Raw genomic sequence first — 21,153 nt, 5'->3', positions numbered from 1 at the left:
AAATCGATGGTAGCTTTGGACCATGGACGCAAACAATCGATTTCGGGATCCCACTGTGGATGCGCTAAACCGATTTTATTAGATCTGTTTTGTAATATCGGTTTAAGCTAATTCGAAATAATCGTGCAGTGTAGACGTACCCTATATATGCCTACAGCTTCTGGCTCCCTACAAGGTCACTGTTAATCTGACCTCGGGGGAAATTCCTTCCTGACCCCACATATGGCAATCAGTTATCCTGTGAGCAAAGAAAGAATTGGAAAGAATTTTTTAAATTATAACAGAACATATTTCCCTCTCCTTTTGTTCTCTGAAACATCTGAACCGTTTTAGTTGAAACTTTCAAAAAGGAGAAGGGAAGGAATCAGCCTGATGCAGACATCCAGCATAGAAAATTTCATCTCAAACAGTTGAAGTTAATAGCAACTGAAAACAGGGACTTAAAATGAGAAATGTCAAGTAACCTTAACTAGAGGTGGTGCTAACAGTCCACATATAATAATTTACAACATGGAGTATAGTTATTTCAAGATAGGTGGAGACAAGATGAACCTTCATCTTTACTTGTCCTTGTATTATTTTTTCTTTCTTTAACAACGTTTGCTAGCATTCTGGTAATCTTTTCAGTTTACAGTAGACAAAGTATCTTTCAGTACTTCCATGGTAGTTTAGTGTTTGTTTTTGAGTGTTTTAAATTATCATCAGAGAACAGGTCTTTTTAAAATCTATTTATTGTTGACATTAAAATAAACAGAATTAAGCATTCCATATCACCAAAATTAATTGCAAACAACAACACAAAAAATAAAGTTTATCTTATATTTAAGAGTAGGTGCAGATAAATGTATTCAGTCCCCTTCCGTCCTCCTGTACCCTGGCTTTTTTTTCTTATATATTTACACTTACAATGTTTTGGCAATTTGGAGTGCCTGGAGCTAATTATTTTCAAAAATTTCAAATTATGGCAGAGAATATTTTTAAGTGAAAATTGTGGTTTGATTTTAAAATCAAAATGCAAAGTAAATAAATGTTAATCAATTCATATACACAGTCTCTACAGAATCCTCTTTATTTCTCTGTTTCTTCTGTCATGTTTTATTAATGCTTTATAACAATGATTTCTGGGTATATTATGAAAATTGTTGTTTAATTCCACTACTCATTACTACTTATGTTGTATACTTTGATAGATTGCATTATATATTTGGAAGAAAGGCAATGGACCGCATCTTACTCCAGTGCCTGAGTTTTGTACGGATGACTTGAACTCATATAAGGCTGTTCACTGTGCCACAATGTTCAGTAACTTCCTACCAGTTTGCGTAAGTATCATATTTTAAATTATACTTACATGCTAGAGAGAGCATTGTTATTACGAAGGCTGAAACTTTACTTACAAAAAATCTCAGGCACCTGGAGAAAATATTTGTACCAAATTAAGGGGAAAAATATAATATTTGGAGTACCGTTCTCCTACTGTCTCTTACACACCTCTATTACACATTGTATTTCCTGATAGACTCGATTGATCTATCTAAGGCACTCATGTTCCCCCACTACCAGAGTATCTGAGCACCTCACAGTCTTTAATGTATTTTGCCTCACAACACCCCTGTGAGCAGAGAAAGTGCTATTTTACCCATTTTATGAATGGAAAAGTGAGGCAGAGAGATGTTAAGTGACTTGCCCAACATCACACAGGAAGTCTTTAGACCCTGGTCTTCCAGATCCCACACTAATGCTCTAACCACTGGATTGTTCTTCCTGTCTGTTAACTAGATAGTTTCATATCATGTACCCTTCAATAGGACTTGAAAGCACAAGACCTAGTAAGATTAGTACCAGGCCTCATTTTTATTTATCTAGAAGCTATTTGATGAAAGTATTACATGCACTATTTAATTCTGTGGCCTTGTGACCTTTTTTCTTTGACTGTAAAGTGATGTCAATGCTGTTAGTAATTCTACTCCTTTTACCTAGCACATGTAACTATGTTGAATAGTTTATTATAACTTATTGATGTTCTGCCATGGTAAGTGATATGTTTTCAGTTTTCTTTTTAGAATCCTTAGAACTATCAGTGTGGGTCAGTGCACCATGTTCGGAGTCATCCTGGATTGTATTCTCAGCTTTGCCACTGGCCTGCAGAGTGGCCTTCGGCAAGTCACTTCGGTTGCTGTGCCACTGTTTCCATGTCTGTAAATGGGAATAATGATACTTACATCCTTTGTAAAGCACACTGAGATCTACGGATGAAGATCAGTGTATAAGAATTAGATAGTGGGGGTATTTATTTGAATGTAGTGCACTAAGGTAGGATTACAAACCCTTATGTTCCCCACAAGAAATGTGAGCTAAGCGGATAATAGCAAACCTAGAAAAAATTAAATAAAAATCTTGGAGCTAAGAAGACACACGCATGAACTTCCCTGATCTATCCCTTCCCCAATTCTTAATTTGTTAGTCATCTGGTTAGATTGTAAACTTTTTGTCAAGCATTTAGCATGCATAGAAAAAGATGATAGAACTAGAAGAAACTGCTGTGAGAGAGAACCAAGTGTGACACTCTCTGCCCCAAAGTGATATTCTGCACCCCATATTCACCCTGGTGATATGATACGTTTTGTACAAAGTATGCCTTGTAAAGTATCATTTTAAAAGTCTTAATCTGAACATTAAGTTGTATGTGCTATAACTGTATATGAAGTTATGAAGTTTTGATATATATGTGCCACTGAAACATGTTGTGAGGTTGGGAATACCCACAAGCAGCCTTACACATACAGCTAATAAAAGGCCAAACAGTACTGATGGCCCATGGAGGAGAATGCGCTCACAAGGATTACTCCAGGAACTGTGTACAATGGAAACCTCTCAGAGATAGCACATAGCCAAGGGAGACTGTTCGACTCATGTCACAGCAAAAGATCTTTCCAGCAAGCTGGAAGAAGATATAAAAGGGGGAAGTGACATCACTTGGCCTCACTCCCTTTCCAACACAACACCTGGAAATACCTTAGGAACAAAGACTGACCTGGGGAAGAGGGGCCCAGGTGGGACAGAATTCCAGCCTGTGTATGCAAAAGCTATAACTTGCTTCTACTAGCTAGCAGGGTGAGACACCACTTGATTCAAATCCTATCTAATTTATAAGGCCTAGATTGCATTTCTGTTTATTTCTAAGGTAATCTGCTTTGATCTGTACACTCACTAATTATAATCAATTAAAATCTATCTTTCTGCAGTTAATAAATTTGTTTTATCTTTTTCATCTAAAAGAGTGTGTTTTGCTAGAAGTGCTTAGGGAATTTGCTCAGGAACAAAAACTGGTGCATTGTCCTGTCCCCATTGAGGCAGGGGTGGACTGGGAAATAAATTTACAGGTCAGGCTTTTGACCAGGACAAGACAGTACAGCTCTGGGGTCCTAGGCTGTGGAGTTGGGGAAGAAGCCTCCATGTAACTGCAGCTGGGTGTGTCTCTGCCTGTGTAAAGGTTTGTGTGAGTGCAGGACCGGGAATGGTCTGCAGCTTGTCACAGCCTTCACAGTGTGAGAGGGGGCCCAGGTTGGCATGTCAGAGGCTCAGTGGTACCCCACTTCCACGTTTGCACCCAGCAGTGGGGGCTGTCACACCAAGTTTATCATTTCTTGGTTTTGGGAGTGCTTGAGGGAAGCAGTGCTTTTCATCTCAACAATAATCTCTATGGCAGTTCAGAGGTGATAAACCAGGGGTGGGCAAACTATGGCCCGCCCAGGCTTTGGATCTGGCCCATGGGATTGCCCCCCATGGCGCCATGGGCCCCACGCCGCGCTCAGAAGCAGCCGGCACCATGTTCCTGCAGCCCCCAGGTGGGAGGGGGGGGATCCTTGTGCTGCCCTTGTCTTCAGGCCCTGCCCCCTGCAGCTCCCATTGGCCAGGAATGGGAAACCACGGCCAATGGGGTCTTCGGGGGAGGTACCTGGAGGTGCAGCGAGGGCAGTGCACGTGGAGCCATCCACCCCGCCCCTTTCCCCAGGGGCCACAGTGCTTCCTGGAGTGGCACATGGACAGGGACAGGGCAGGCAGGGAGCCTGCCCTGGCCCCAGTGCACGCCACTGCCACCCCAGAGTCGCTTTAGATAAGTGGCGCCAGGATGGAGCCCAAATCCCTCCTGCACCTCACTCCCCAACTCCCTGCCCTAAGCCCCCTGCCTGCACCCTGCACCCCTCCTGCACCCCAGCTCCCTGCCCTGAGCCCCCTTGTACACTCTGCACCCCTCCTGCCCTGTGCCTTGACCCACTTTCGCACCGCTCCTGCCCCCCAATCCCCTGCCCTGATTCCCTGCTGCACCCTGCACCCCTCCTGCACCCCAGCCCCAACCCCCCGCTCTGAGCCCCCTGCCTGCACCCCGCTCCCTCCTGCACCCCAACTCCCTGCCCTGAGCCCCCTTGTACACTCCACACTCCTCCTGCACCCCAGTCCCCTGCCGTGAGCTCCCTGCTGCACCCTGCAACTTTGTGCACCCCAACCCCCTTCCCTGAGCCCCCTCATACACCCCACACTCCTCCACTACCCCAAACCTTTGCCCTGAGCCCCTTTGTGCACACCACACCCCCTCTCACGCCCTGCACTCCAACCCCCTGACCCGGTCCTGCATACAGTTTCCCCACCCAGATGTGGCCCTTGGCCCAAAAAGTTTGCCTACCGCTGTGATAAACTGTGGTCCTTGAGGACTGTCCTACTCTGGGAAGATAGCACAGTGCTTGCATCCCATGGTAAGGGGGGGCCTAATGTGGCATTAAACCATCTTTGTGACCTCCAGAGTCCTAAAGCCTGTCTATGTAATGGCAGCTTCCTATAGGCTGCAGCTCTCAATGCTCCCCAGCCCAGCATGCCCCCATGCCAATACTTCTGATGTAGTCCTTGAAAGGCAGCTTTATGTCTATCTTCCATAGTTCATGTGTTGGAAGAATCCTCCCTCAAGCATATCCAGTGCATTTAGGGATCCTTTACATTGCTCTGGCCCTTCTACCAGTATAAAGGGGCTGGAGCTGGGTGATGTTCTCACCTTGTCTGTTTGAGCAGAACAATAGGAATCTGAAGACCAGTCTTTCTTTACCCAGCACCTCTCTTGACTCGCTGTGAGACTTCGGGCAAGTCCTTTAACCTCTCTGTCCCTTAGTTTTATTATCTAGAAAATAAGGTCAGTAAAAATCAATTTTCTATATAAAGCACTTGGATTCTCCCAGTACAAAGGTGCTGTACAATTACAAAGTAGTATTAGTAAGACATTTTTAAATTAAAATACTCAGTGGAAAAGAAAACGATCGCACAACCGTATTGTTTAATGGCTAGTGAGATAAAATCCTGACATCCACCTCAGAACTCATTACTTTCAGATAGCTTTTCACCACAGATTTCCACTTCAGTAATTTCTTCTTTCACTCTGGCATGTGACCATTTAAAAACAAATACATATAATGAAAAATCCCAAAGCACCTAAAACAAAATATAACAAAGAAAAAATGTACGAAAGCAATATTTGTATGGCTTTTCTTGTACTGTTCTCTGTCAATGTTTGTCTAACTCAGATTTTAAATTCTTGGAGACAGGGTGTGCTTTAAAGTGCTTTGCACGCCAATAATATAAAAATGTGTTAATTATTGTCTATATGTCAATTAATGCAGCATAACTTTATAAATATTGCTTACACCAAAACAGTTTTTTCTGATATGTAATCCTTTTTAAATTTCTGCTTCCCAACATCCTGCAGTTTCTGCATCCTATATTACAACAATTATTTGTTAAAATGTCACTTGTTTGGTCATCTTTGTGTCAGTGTTAGTACATGAAGTCCTCCTATTCATCTTCTTTCTTAATGATTTGTGTTTCTGGCTCCAACTATAATACTACATCATTTGAAAACAATCATTGGACTATGTTATTTCAATCATTTTAAAATACTGGTGACATACCTTGACAGGTAGAAAATGTATTTTGAACTGTACTACGTAGCACTGTAGGCTATGCTGCTTCATACACTATACAGTGCAAAGATATTTTCTGTTTTATTTCCAAAACATACATGTGTATAAAATGTAAAGTTAAAAGCAGTGCCTGAAATTACAACATTCATTTTTCCACTTCCTTATAGGGAGACCCAGTGAAGAAAGAGGATATCTTTGTTGCTGTAAAAACATGCCGAAAATTTCACAGAGACAGAAGTAAGTTCTCAATTTTTCCAAGACTGACGCTATATGTTAAAGAAATTAACTTAATAGTTAATTATCAAGCTAACATACTAGGATAATTGTTTGTTGTATGTAGTTCTTATAACTAAATGTTTGTGAAGTCTCCAGAGAAATATAAAAGCTGAATTGTTCCAGTTTTCAGAATTTAACAAGATACCCAAATTGACCCACCTTAATCCATTTATAATCTGCTCAACTTTTTAATGATTTAAAAATGCCAACCTTAAAAATATTCCTTCAATCCTAAGTGGCCCAACAAATGCACTGTACTCTTATTTCTCCCTGAATGTCAGTGAGCCTTCATACTGTCGGTAGTCAGGGAACATTTAGAATGCCATCATTATAAATTATTGTGGCTATATGGAAACTTAACTATTTGCTGAGGAAAGAATTACATAGTGTTGCATTCTTATCCAAACTGTTTCCACTTCATGTCACTGTATTTAGGTTGTAACATTATCATCATTCTATGAAAACTAATAACTACTTGGAAAAAATTACCTAACATGAATTATCTTGCATTCTTATCCAAACTACCTTCTTCCTTTCATATTAATGGCTTCAGATTAAATAAAAATATATTTTATTTGTATACAAGAGTGTCTTATAAAAAAAAAAACTTCATTCAAATAAACCAACAATTCCAAATAAACTCTATGTAATAATTTGGGAAGCAGCAATCTTGGTTAGCTATCTGCCCGCCCCCCCCGCCCCCCAAAAGCAGGGTTTTATCAAGCTCATTACTAGATGATCTATTTAGGCTCCAGCCAAATAGGTGATACAGGGAGGCTCAAGTCACTTTCAGGTTGAAGCTGATTAAAGTAGCCTGCCTAAATTATTAGTTGTTAGGTAATAGCCAGTATTTTCTATCCCCAACACAGGGTTACATGAAACAGACCAGTGCAATTCAGGATGACACAGCTATTTAATTTAATATGTGAGTGACAAATTTATGTGTAAATAACATGATTTGTCAGCGTGAAACATACAACTCCTAACCCATGACATATATGTATGTGAGATCTTTTAGACAACAAAGTTGTTTAAACCTAGGGCTTTCTCAGGTATTTGAGGAACTGCTCTGCAGGGATTGTTTTTAAATAGGTTTTATGGGTTCTATCCACATACTTCTGTACTCTTACATGCACTACCAGCCATCTGCTGGAGTTAAAAACAAGTGCAAGAATTCTATGGTAGACACATCCCTCTGGTAATAAAAAAATATGAGAAAAGAAAACAAAACCAAAAAGACGGATACTTATGCAGGATGGTTGTCATAGTCATCCTGCATAAGTTTCATTCAGCTTCAAGAATCCGGTACATGGTTGAAAAGATTAGCCATCGGTCCTGCTAGCTTTGATGTTTAATGTTGACATATTTGCTGGCTGCCTAGAGGTTACTTGCTTGAAGATGCTGAATCTTAAATGTTGCATGTTGCTGGACTCCTATCCATTGGTGGGCTTGCTGGGACAATGAAGGAAGCACAGGCCTCTTAGTTAGGCATTCCATAGCCAGAGGCTAGCAGCCATGACAACAGCCATTGCAGGCAAACAAGCCAGAAGCCAGTAGCAGGTCCTCTTCCTAATGTTTAGTTTTTGAAGCTGGTGGTCTGGCCATGCAAGTTCAGAAATACGTTGTGGAGGACAGTGGCTTCTCTGCTAAGGGTGGTGGTAAGGGCCCAGTCGAACTCCTTGTGGAAGGGGCTTGTAGAGGGGCAGTTGTCAGACTTGCCATTGCCATTCTTAGTCTTGTGGTAGAGGACTTTCAGTACTTGATGCACTCCCTGCATTGCACGCCAGTCTGGTGCATGCCAGCTCCACCACCTGCTTTAAGATTGTGTCTTTACTCACACCAGAAGTTAACTAGAACCTCTGGTTTGCTCCTCTGGCAAGCTAGCAGCACACTGGGTGGGAAGGCATTTTGCTGTTTGGCAGAGCTGGGTTGAGCTGCATAGAAACTGGACCAGGCTGCATTAAACACTGAGCAAGGGTATATAAATGGCAGGTAGCTTCTGGTGGATAGGGGGTGAATAGGAAGTGATTAAGTAAAGGGACCAGAAGATAAAAGTACATGAAATTGTAGAAATGGCATTGGTGGTCTGTCGAAACAGAAGCCCTGGTACCTGTGCAGTTGCTACCTCCATATTCCAAAGTGAGTGAGTAGTGGTGTGACTCACAGCTCAGTGTGGGCTTTGCAACGTACTTCCTAGCTGAGGATACCAGCAGAGGTTCAACATATACCTAGACATGTGTTTAACGGCTTTGAGTATGGATGGTAGAGGGGGCTGGGAAACAACATGTGGAAAGCCTCCAATGCTTTATTGTAGATGTAACCCTTAGCAATAGGGAAACCAGGGCACAGAAGGATTAAGTGCCTGGCTCAGTATTGCACAGAAATAACTGGCAAAGTTGGGAGTAAAACCCATATCTCCTGACTTCCAAGTCCAGTACTTTAACTGATGGATGACAGTGTTCTCTCTCTGTTACCTATCTACCACTCATTCTATTCTAGTCCTGGATGCTCTCATGAGAAGAGATTCCTAAACATTCTGAATAGTATAATTGTTTTCTTATGTTGAAAAGGATCCAACAAGCATCTAGAGTGAAACTATTACACTTGTTTTATTTCTAAATTTTAAGAATAGTATATTTATTACTGGTTGGTGGTGGTGATTATAAATGATGGTTAAGGATAAAATCAAATGTTATGTCACTTGAAATCTCAGCCATGATTTGGTCTCTGTGCAAGAAGACACTGTTGAACTTAGCCATGCTCTGCTCTTACTTATGTATCAAGGCTTTATGCCGTATTTTTTCAGAATAAAATCTGTTTTATTTAGGTTATTTTTTTAAGACTTTGTTGTTCTACTTGATCAAGGCTTGCTTCTGGTCTTCTAGAGATTGGTTATCTATAACATATACCTTTTGGCAAAAGGAAATTGACTATCATATATTGTAATTGGAGTTGACTGAATAACTGCATTCATGTTTACTTTCCCACCTCACTGATGGTTAAAAAAAATGCTACTATAGTAGAGCTAAAAAAAAAAAAGGGAATCGAAGGCTTTAAAGGCTGGGAGACATGAATGCATGGTATAAACATCCTTCAAGGAACACAGGTTGAAGACGGAGGAAAATTCTTGAACTTTCCTCACAGCTTCCAGTGTTACACAATGAAGGATAATCTCACCCAAGAATGTGAAAGATTAATGGATACCAGCTTCAGAAAGCTCCTTTCTCCCAGTAAGTCATTTTTTTATTGTATGCCGAAAGCTACATTAATGCAACATTAAGGCTGAGAATTTAATTACATGTAAGTGAGGGCATTTAAAATTAAGAATTTACCACAACTTTAACTTTCCCTCTTGCATATATGCATTTTATGATCACATTAAAAGAATAAAATGTGCATCCAAGGTTTTAGAAAGAGGTGCAATTTAAATATAAACCAGGAGCACAGAGTTGAGTTGCCATAGATATCACCCAAAGGGAAATATTACAAATCTGCTTAAGAATTTTTGGTAAAGAGGTGCATTTATAGTTAGAATAAAATACATTTCCTTTGTATTCATTGCCATATAATGCAACATAATGCAATGTGGAGTGATCAAGTAGTGAAAGTCGCTTTGAAATATGTTATGTACAAGAAGGCAGACTTAAGGTGATGGGAACTTCCTGTGTTCCATGCAATTCAAATCTCAACCTTAATATTGTATTGACATAATTTTTTGCATATATTTACTTTTGGGGGTTTGCTGCAATTTGCAGAAAAATAAAAACACATTTAAAGAAGTTCACAAAAATATTTTTAAAAACAGTATCTTCTAGAGCAGAATGTTACTGCCGTGGAATCATATCTTCTACAGATCTTAAAGTTTTGTTCATTTTTGTTCACCAGTTCTCACCATTCTTAAACAACAGTTATCTTTTTGTTCACCTTAATACTTAAACTGATTATTATTCAGGCAAGAATAAATGACTCTTGTAACTACTTGTGTGAATAGAGCATAGTACAGGAAAGCTAACATCCAAATCAAGTACGATCTTTCTTTATGAAGAATCCACTGAGCTGTCAAGAGTTTGTAATATGTCTATGCCACACAGTACACATTTTCTGGTCAGCCATGAACCCTCCAGTTTCCCAATTAATGTTCTTCCAACAATTATTAATAGTTTTCTTGCACTGTTAGGATGCCCTGGCAGAAGTGTGGGGTCCAGAAAGGTTGGAGTACAGTAACTTGAGGTATACTGGCACTGCTGGGGCTGCAGGGGTTTGGGGTGCTTTAGCAGAGCTGGAGATGCACAGTGGGGTTGAGGTGCACTGGCAGAGCTGGGGTATGCCAAACCTCTTGCTTTCCCTCACTGAAGCCTCAAACCCCTCTACTCCTATTTTCCCCATTCCCCCCACCTTCTACTATCCCTCCCTTTCCAGGAAACATTCACATGTCTATTTTTTCCCCCCAAAATGACTTGGATTACATTCCCCCCAAAATAAAATTGCCACCATTCAGTTCAAAATTCCTTTTTGTCATAGGTTAGAGTAGATGCATTAACTGAAGGATGAATTCACAGCCAGCCAGAGAACTGTTCATTCATCCAGTCATTAATACCTCTTAGTTTAACAGTACCAGCAGAAGGAAACCATGTGGGGGCGTTTTAGGGGGAAGGAGTTGTAACTCAGGAATTCGGTAGTCAAATGATCCCAAATTTGGATCACTAATGCTGCCCCACACCCACATGAGGCTCACCAAATTACAAAGCAATCTGATAAACCATTCATATTTTAAAGCACTTACAAGAGTTGAACTTCTAAGCATTAAAAATGGCAGGAATGGAAACCCTCAGGCCGTTTTTCTGTTTGTCACATAAGCAGTGTTAAAACGTACATTTTCCTAAATACTGTTCTCAGCTTGAGTCCCACCAAAGATGTAGTGGGTGCCATGCACTATCTTGCATAAAACTCAACAGACCTGGACCATTTGATCCATATCACATTAATCAGTTGATCTCTAGCTCTGCGCAAAAAACCCCCAAACATCTACAATTTTTTTTAAATGTTAATTTTGTCAGGGCTTATATCTCTGGAAACCCTGGCTCAAATGATTCCAGATGATTAACCTTACCCTCTACCCTCCTGAGGCACACCAAATTTTAAAGAAAATCTGACTAAGCATGTCTATTTTAGAGGCGTTAGAAAGGTACACCTTTAAATAGATGTCATGATACAAACTTAACTATAGTGGCACTCCCACAGCACTATAATAATTGTTACCACAGCATTATAAACAAAATCTAATACAGATATAAAGGTAATAAATTCCATAGCCTGGTCAGCATTTATTTAAACATCTTGCACAAAGGTGTTGGATTACATCCTTCATACAGTATGAATGAAAATACACTGATATTTTATGAGAAGTTTTATTTTTATGTAAAACTCACTCAGCCACTTGTGGCTTGTCTTTCACAGAACTATAAAGCTGCCTCTCCTAACTACTGTAGTACTGAAAAGAACAGAATAAATGTTAGGATCATGATGCCTTATTTAAAGGCAGCATTTTTATTACCATGCCACTGAATAGATCAACTACCAGGCATCCAACTGTTATGGGTTCAATTTAGATTATAACACGAGATGTCAAATAACATAGGTTTAATCAATTTATGAGTAAAAGACAAAACAAACAGCATAATACAGAAAGGAAGGCCAATATGCTGTCAACCAATCTGGGACACTACAATGCAGGTGGTCAGCTGCCTCAGAGTTAGGCACCTAACCCCTCCGGGATGTTTCCAAGAAACAGAGGATTTCACAATTTCTTTGCATTACTTTAAATCTAATACATCTTTCTTATCTTCCTTCTTTGACGTGTTTTCAAAGTCAAAGTGATGCCTGTAGTAGTCTGTACCTGGTAGATGGGGCATATTTTGTAAAACACACGTATCACCCTGTTTACACAAACCCTGCACATAATCAAGACAGAGATTTGCAACAATTCCTTATCTTTGTTTTGAACATTTATGATAAATGAAGGGGAGGGAGGTAGTTCCCTTTTATGGACATCCAGCCAGCCGTTAGCTATAAAAACCCTCTTAGTAGCTGTTCTCTACTTGCTTTACCTATAAAGGGTTAAAAAGTCTTGCTGCTATGCATAGGTAAAAGGAATTGAGTGGGCACCTGGCCAAAAGAGCCAGTGGGAAGGCTAGAACTTTTTAAAATTGAAACAAGACTCCCCTTTTGTCTGTCTGTGTTGTTCTCCTGGAGAGAGGGGGACAGAGCAGTGATGCTGTAAGAAGCTTTGGGCCAGGTATGAAAAATCATATGTATCATACCTAGAAAAACTACTCATTTGAAACCCCAGATATGTAAGTAGATCAGGAAATGTCTAGGAAGACGCGATTAGGTATCTCTTTTATTTCTTTATTTACATTCCGGGTTAATAGTTCCGTTTTGAGAGAGCTCACTTTTACAAATTTTCAGTATAATTCCATTCCTTATACGAGGAGCTATTCCTGCAGCATAAGCAATGTATGTAACTAAAACTTTCCAAGCAGTGTTTTTGCACTTTGCCTTTGGCCTCACTGCAAAGCACTCTGGTTTAATTTGGTCAATACAGCCATTTAAATAAACAGTAGCTACTGATGTTTCTAAATTAGCTGTTACCAATCAAGAAAGAGATCTTGGCGGATTATCATGGATAATTCTCTGAAAACATCCACTCAATGTGCATTGCAGTGAAAAAAGCTAACAATGTTAGGAACCATTAGGAAAGGAATAGAAAATAAGATAGTAAATATCATAATGCCACTATATAAATCTATGGTATGCCCACTCCTCGAATATTGCATGCAGTTCTGATCGCCCCATCTCAAAAAAAAAATATTAGAATAAGAAAAGGTACAGAGAATGGCAAGAAAAATGATTAGGGGTATGGAACAGCTTCCCTCTGAGGATAAATTAAAAAGACAGGGACTTTTCAGCTTGGAAAAGGGACAACGGAGGCGGGGGGGAGAAGAATATGATAGAGGTCTATAAAATCGAGAATGGTGTGGAAAAAGTGAATCAGGAAGTGTTATTTCCTCCTTCACATAGCACAAGAATAAGTGGTCACCCAATGAAATTAATAGTCAGCAGGTTTAAAACAAACAAAAGGATGTACTTCTTCACATACTGCACAGTAAACCTGTGGAATTCATTGACAGGGGATGTTGTGAAGGCCAAAATTATGACTGAATTAAAAAAAATTAGGTAAGTTCATGGAGGATAGGTCTATGAATGGCTATTAGGAAAGATGGTCAGGCATACAACCCCATGCTGTGAGTGTCGCTAGCCTCGAAATGCCAGATGCTGCGAGTGTACAACAGGGCACAAATCACTCAATAATTGCCCTGTTCATTCGTTATGAAGTACCTTGGCATTGGCCACTGTTGGAAGACAGGATACTGGGCTTGATGGACCATTGATCTGATCTAGTATGACCATTCTTATGTTTCAGTATGACTAATTATTTTGCAGTACCGATTGTAAAGCAGACCTGGGAAGGTGAGGCTGCCCTTGTTGAATATTATAGTGATTATGCAGAGACCTCCATTCCTACTATAGATTTAGGAGTACCTAATACTGAAAGAGGTAAGCTTCTAATATTATCTTTGCAGAACTTTTCATTGTATGAGTATAAGTTTTCAAGGTGAAACGTCTATTCAGTGTATAGTAAGTTATGCTGAAATGTTACATTTTTGTAGCTCAGTCCCCTGGAAGTAAAAATAAACTAAAAATTCTTCCTACTAACCACACAAAACAAGAGATGGGTGGAGAATACAGTTCCTTTGGACAGAATCATTTTCTTATTATTTGGTGCCTTGCTACTATGACGTGGGCACAATAAAAATGCCTGAGTCGACAGTTTTCTGTCTGTTGAAATGTTTCCTTCTGCTATTGCTGTTCTATTTTGTTGATATCAAGGTTGTTACAGTAGCACTGTCAGAGTGATACATTCATAACAGAAGACCTTATATGATGCCATCTGGTTACTGTAGCATGAAGCACTTACAAGATGGTGTCAAAGTAATATGTGCCTACATCTAGCATGCCTGTGTTTTTAAATGTTGAAACTAAATGGAAAAATCAAACAGTATTTCTCTGAGCACGTAACATAGTAGTTTAAAGTAATAATTTAGAGTGCCCTTGAATAGAAAAAAGCCTTCAATACTATGGCTTCAGTGGTTTGTTCATTCTCATTTTCTTGCCTTCTTTCACACACTTCACTTGGTGTATTTCTCTTCAATGGATAGCATAGAACTGGAAACATTTGCTGTAAATCCATTTTTATTATGTTAATGGATTAAAAAAAATGAGTAATGATAAATAGAGGTTCTCAATGCCAGGAGGAAAAAAAGCAAAGTTTTTAACCAAAAATATTCTGCTGTGTGTCAAAAAATGTTTTTGTTGAAAAAATCCCAACTATAATACCTCAATCTTATTTGTTTGTTTGTTTATTTATTACAAGACACATTAATAGTGTTAATTGCTTCTGAAATATCTCTCTTGAATACAAGTGATTTTTAGTGAGTGTTAGTGATTTACAGTTTGATCTTCCTGGAAGACATTTTTAGCTTTAACTAAGCTTGTATAACACTTTATTTCTCTTGCCATTTTGATTTTAATCAAGGACATCTCACTTACCAGCTATAAAGCATTGCTTTTTATTAAATTCTAAAGCTTTTTCTTTGGTGAAGCAATCAGGAGCCATGATTTAATCCGAGTTAATGCCTATACATTTGATTATTCCATTGATTGGTTGTGCCTACTCAAGTCTTAAAAAAACAAATTAATTATATACTGACCTGGTGCATTGTAAAGTTTCATTTATGGGTATGAGTAATATTTGTATGGCACATTTCACTCATAGACCTCAAAGCATTTTACAAAGGAAGTAATTACATTATCCCCATTTTATGGATGGGAAAACAGAAGTGAGTTGGCTTGGCCCTGGTTACGCAGCATGCCAGTGGTAAACCAGGGAATAGGACCCAGGTCTCTGGAATCACAGTCTAGTCCCCGGCTCAAAGGCCACATTGCCTCATAGAAAGCAGCTTCCTGTGGATCACATCCAAATCAAAAGCACTCTCAACAATATAAATTGAAATTTGGATCCTCAGCTCCTTTGCCAGTTTGCCATTATCTGCAAAAACATGTTTCAACACTTTAGTCAACACTGTACTATCCCGTAAAATGGATAAAATTTACAAATAATTGTACTCTCTCTCAAAAAACAATGTATGTTCTATCTCTTACCCCTCCCCCTTTCAGGTCATTGCGGGAAGACTTTTGCCATTTTGGAAAGATTTTTGAATCACAGTTCTTCCAAAACACCGTGGTTAGTCATTGTGGATGATGACACCTTAATAAGGTATGAATTACAGTATTTCAGAAATGCTCTTAATTTGTATTAATAAGAGTTAGAGATATTTATTTATTTTGATTTATACTCCAATAAATAGAAGCACTATCTTTTGCTCCATATATTCCTGGACTCCTTTTAAAAATACAGTTTACTCTTATAAAATCACCTATAACAAATAATTTATACACATAATAATCTGTCACTACTTTGAATATGTGACAATCGTATGTTGCACTCTGTTGATACAAGAGCATATAAGGCATTAACTGGTTGTGACTAACTTTAAGTTAACACATTTTCTAATACAGTGCATTTTCCTGATGTGGATCAGATCCCAGAGGATGAGGGCTCCAAACCCATACTTAGTCCTAAAAGCCAACCATACCTATGTCTAGGGCTTGGCTTTGATAGAAAATTGTCAAGTTCGAACACAATCTAATTTTCTAAAAAAGAAATGCCCTAGAAATGTTTACTGTCTCTTTCAAAGTGGATTAGTAAATTATATTTTATTATTGCTTTCAAAGAAATAGCAAGTTGGTAATTTGAACAGTCATGGAGAAGCAGAAAAATACACATTTACTACTTTACATTCAACATATTTTGAAGGGGAGTTGGTGTTGCAGAACTCACATGGAGTAATGGTGATCCCACAGTGTCGAATGAGGAATAAATTAGAGCTGTTGGGAATTTCCTGTTTTGTTGGAAAACACAACCTGTCGAGTAAAAAACAACTTTTTATTGAATCACAGGCAGGCTTCTGTCAGAACCCTGTTTGGTTCTGGGGCTGCTGGGGAGCCTGGGACTGCTCCAGAACCAGGACTCCAGGGTTTTTAGCTCTGGCGCAGCCCTGCCCTGCGACCTGCTCCAAAAACCCCAGTGCTTCCGGGATCTGCAGCTGTCGGGCAATCCCAACATGTCTCAGGGCCTCCAGGCCATCATGAAGCTGGGAGCCTAGAAGTCCTGGGACCCAGGCTCTAACAGGGCTCAGCTCCCAACTTGATAGAAGGAGTCTCAGGCTCTAGGGGCTTCCAGGTTCAGTGCCATGGAGTCAGGAGGCTGGAAGTCCTGGTATGGACTGCCCCGAGAGTTTAGGGAACCGGCTGGCCCAGCAGTCTGGAAGCTCTGCAGCCCCAGCCAAGAAAGTCTGCATGGTGGGTCTGCCCAGGAGCTACAGATCCTAGAAGGCCCAGCAACTACTTATTGAAAAAACGATACAATTGTTGTCAGTGTCACCTCTCCTGTTAAGTGGTGGGTAGTAGTGAAACTGACCAGCATGCAGCATTTTCCAAGGTCAGAGGAAACATTTTTTTGTTCAGAAACACTATGTTTTCAAATAAAATTTTTCAGACTCCCCAGTTCATGGGTAATTTTGAAATTAGACTGAAACCAGATTTCAAAATATCAAAAATTCCCATGAACCAAAAATTCCAAGTTTTGGACAGTTCATGCCTAATTAGATGAAATTTAGCAAGTAGCAGGATCAGTGTGCTGTTACTAAGGCTATGTTTATGTTAGGGAGGTCACCAAAGTCATAGAATACCTGACTTCCAGAGGCCTCCCTGACATTCTCTGCTTCAGTCTCAGGGGCTGAGAGACTGGAGCCGGCAGCCAGCGGGGCCCCGGGAGAGTTCCAGCAACAGGCAACAGCCTCCTCATGTGGCCCCCTGCAAGGTTCCAGTGACAGGCAACAGCCTCTAGAGGGGGCCCTCCTCAGGGTTCCAGCAACGGGTGACAGCCTTGCATGGGGGGCACTTTGGGCAAGCGGCTAGGGATGTCCCATTTTCTCTTTGGGAAATATACTCACTCTGCAGCTTCCAGCTGCCACTGGCACAGGGGGAACCCCACAGCTCCCAGTCACCACATTGGCGGGGGAAACCATAGAGCCACAGCAGCAAAAGTCACAGAGAGGTCACAGCTTCTGTGAATTTTTGTGTATTGCCTATGACCTAGCCATGACTTTTACTAAAAATAACCATGACCACAATCTTAGCCTTAGCTATTACCTTTCAAAAAAGAAATCCAGGACAAGTTTGAACCAATTAAGAAGCACGACTCAAAAGTTCTTATTAAAACTCGATTTGATACATGTGACCAGGGCTGGTGCACGGATATTTTGTGCCCTAGGTGAAACTTCCACCTTTCGGCCCCCTCGCACATCGTTTCATTGAGGGGCAAATCCCAATGAGCCTTTATAGACTCCAGGGGCCAGCCGTGCCCAGGTGCTTCTCCTCAGACCAGGTTCCCCTCTCCCCGCCCCCTGAACTCCCCTGAAGGGTGCTCAGCCCTCCCCCCGCGAACCCTCCCCACCTCACGCCAGCGGCCCCCACCCCAAATCCACTCACTGGCTTTGCCGGGCTTGGGCTACTGCAGCAACTCGGCAGGGAGGAGCCACCTTCCTGAGGCACCAGAGACCCAGAGTGTCCCGCTTTTGGCGGTGGCAAGCCCCAGCCCTGGAGGAGCCGGCGTGGCACAGGGGGGCAACAGCTGTGCAAAGGCGGCAGCACCGCTAGTGGGGAGCAGCTGTGCCTCCGTCCCTCCTGCCCAGGCTGGGGCCTTCCCCCCCAGCTCGCCACCCCCACATGCCAATGCTCTGGCTCTCCGGTGCCTCTGGAAGGTGGCTTCTCCCTGCCGAGCCAGGGCACCGCTTTTTGTCACCCCCAACTACTTGGTGCCTTAGGTCAGTGGTCTCCAAAGGGGGATGCGCGCACCCCAAGGAGTGCACAAGACAATCCATTGGGGGGCACAGCAAGAGGAGCACCTCTGGAGCAAAAGGGCGACGCGGCAGGAGGAGTGTCGCTGGATGGAAAAAAAAAAGGGGGGGGACAGACGGAGGAGGGAGGGAGTGAGTGTGCAGGGAAGCTGTTCCCCTGTCCCCCTGGGCCAGGCAAGGCCACCCGGAACACAGGGGCTTTAGAGGCTGCAGGACCCTGGGCTAAGAGGGCCCCAGTGCCCTGGCCTGCAGCTCTAAAGCCCCTTTTGGAATGCGGCCCTGAGTCTTCCGGCCCCTGGAGGAGCAGGGGCAGCCGTGCAGCCAGCGACAGGAAAGAAGTGGCACTTTCCCCTTCAAAACCCTGCTTCTCTCCAGCCGGCTTTGAAGGAGAAAGTGGAGCTTTGAAGGGGAAAAGCGCAGCTTCTCTCTGGCCACTGGCTGCGCGGCTGCCCTTGCTCCTCCTGAGTCCTCCGGCCCGAGCTCGCACGGCCACATTCTGAAAGGGGCTTTAGAGCTGCTGGCCAGGGCCCTGGGGCCCCCTTCGCCCGGGGCCCTGCAGCCCCTAAAGCCCCTGCGTTCTGGTTGGTGCTGCCAACCGGGGAGGGGGGCAGCTCTCAGAATTGGGGCTCCCAGAATCGCGGCCATGGAGGCGGTGCCGCGCTGCACGGAGCCCTCTGCACCAAACAGGAGCTGCCCCAGGTAAGTGTGCTTTCCCACACTCTAACTCCCTCCTAGACCCCGCACCCCCAAACTGTGTGCCCTCCTGCACCCTAAACCTAATCCAGACCTTCAAAGCGCTGTATCACAAAGTGTTAAACCAAGATTTTCAGAAGTAATGAAGCATATTCAATCACATTGCTCTCACTAAAAAATATTATTATTAATAATATTTTTTGAGAGCAAAAAGATTTTTTGTACCATTAATAAATAAAATAAAATAAATTTTAAAAATATTGTGTAGTTCATCTTTACCTCATCCTTTTTTAATTTCTATTTTTTTGTGTATGTTTTATAATGTACATAATATATTAGTAGAGTAGTATGTGTATGTAATTTATACGTAAATAAATATACATATATTGGAGGTGCATGCTCAAAAATTTTTTACTGATGAGGTGCACAATCAAAAAAGTTTGGTTCGCCTAGTGGTTGCACCGGCCCTGCATGTGATAGAAAAGTGAATCAGCATGTTGAAAGATGGTGAATCAGTAACAGTTGGCACTTGTTGAGATAGAAAATGAACTTAAATTGCTTCTGTGACACTGAGCTATAAGAGAACAGGACAAGGTAATTAGATATCAGCAACATGGGCCCCTGAACATGAGGAAAGAGAGGTCAAGACAATAACAGCATTCTTAAGGTTAAATCATATGACAAAAGAGGAATTTGCGAAGGGGTCACTATAGGAAATAAGAGTTTGTTACAGCTGAATTTGCCATTTACTGTACAAGGAAAATGAGACATTCTACAGACTCTGTATAGGAAAGAGAAATAGATGGATTATAAAAATAACAAGATTGCTATAACCTAGTGATGAGAATTGAAAATCAGAAAAAATAAGTTTGTCACAGCCCCAGCAAGAATCAATTGAGTGTTAGGAGTTGATTTATTTTTTGGTACCCTGATAAACTGCAGATTACATGTCAATAATAATTTTATCCTTCCCATTGGAAACAGTGGACTAGACTGAAAAATTGTAACGAAAGATGGCTAGTTTTTAATGGTACTGATTTATGTGACTCTTAGATTGCATAATAAAGATGAATTTTTAGCCCATTTACACTGCAAGGAACTAGTCTGATAGAACCTACCATCATCTGTACTATAGTAATTTTTCAGCATATTTTCCACACCGGATCACAAAAACTGATGCTTATTACTTTCGAGATTACTGTAAAAAATTACATAATTCCTCATTCTTTTTGATTGAACAAAAGAACAGAAAAGTATTAAAAAGGGAAGAGAAATTAATTATAGCTAATTGATAGCTATTGAAATCTTAATTCTATATGGTGTGATTACTCTGTGATCAATGAAGCTATTATCCAAAGACTGAGTTAATGTTTTGGGGAGACTATAATGACTGTGAAACAAGAATTTTAACAAGTGTTCCAGTTTGCCACCTGTGTTGATGATAAATCGTTTGACAAGAGAGAGACTACAACTCTGGTTTAGAGAATGAATAATTCAGTTACAAATTCCAGACGTAATTATTCTGCTTGAATAACAATTTTGAAATTATTTATTAAGCTATTAAAGGTATCTCTCTTCTCTATGTACTTTGTGGAATACATCAAAACCAGTTTTAAGAGAGAAAGGAGTAGTTCAAAAGTATAAAGTTATAAAGTATGGAAATAGAGGTTATAAAAAGGAATGAAATAGAAATAGAAGTTTAAAAAGAAAAATAGAAGTAAATGGGTTTAGGACCAGATTATTCAGTGTTTACTGAATAATACATACATATGGAGCAAAGTGCTACTCATTGTGCATAAAGGTATCAAATCTGCCATTTGAAAGGTCATGGGAACAGATTTTAAAACAATAGGCTGGTAGTGGGTTACTAGTGGAGTTCCTCAGGGATCGGTTTTGGGACCAATCTTATTTAATCTTTTTATTACTGACCTTGGCACAAAAAGTGGGACTGCGCTAATAAAGTTTGCGGATGTCACAAATCTGGGAGGTATTGCTAATACAGAGAAGGACCAGGATATCATACAGGAAGATCTGGATGACCTTGTAAACTGGAATAATAGTAATAGGATGAAATTTAATAGTGAAAAGTGCAAGGTCATGCATTTAGGGATTAATAA

General features: G+C 40.9%; 1 protein-coding gene across 4 annotated transcripts in view; it reads left to right on the top strand.

Annotated features, from left to right (window-relative positions):
• Positions 1-21,153, top strand: part of B3GLCT (beta 3-glucosyltransferase) — a 136,142-nt gene that overhangs the window by 97,443 nt on the left and 17,546 nt on the right. For all 4 annotated transcript variants that reach the window (XM_032795960.2, XM_075061649.1, XM_032795959.2 and 1 more), the window contains 4 exons: positions 1,191-1,322; positions 6,134-6,203; positions 13,746-13,859; positions 15,540-15,639. In XM_032795960.2, the coding sequence (XP_032651851.1) occupies positions 1,191-1,322; positions 6,134-6,203; positions 13,746-13,859; positions 15,540-15,639 (416 nt within the window). The remainder of the gene's footprint in view (positions 1-1,190; positions 1,323-6,133; positions 6,204-13,745; positions 13,860-15,539; positions 15,640-21,153) is intronic.

Source organism: Chelonoidis abingdonii, chromosome 1 (genome assembly GCF_003597395.2).
Source record: "Chelonoidis abingdonii isolate Lonesome George chromosome 1, CheloAbing_2.0, whole genome shotgun sequence".
NCBI lineage: Eukaryota > Metazoa > Chordata > Testudines > Testudinidae > Chelonoidis > Chelonoidis abingdonii.
Note: the sequence above shows the minus strand (reverse complement) of the source record. Positions and strands in the feature narration are given on the sequence as shown.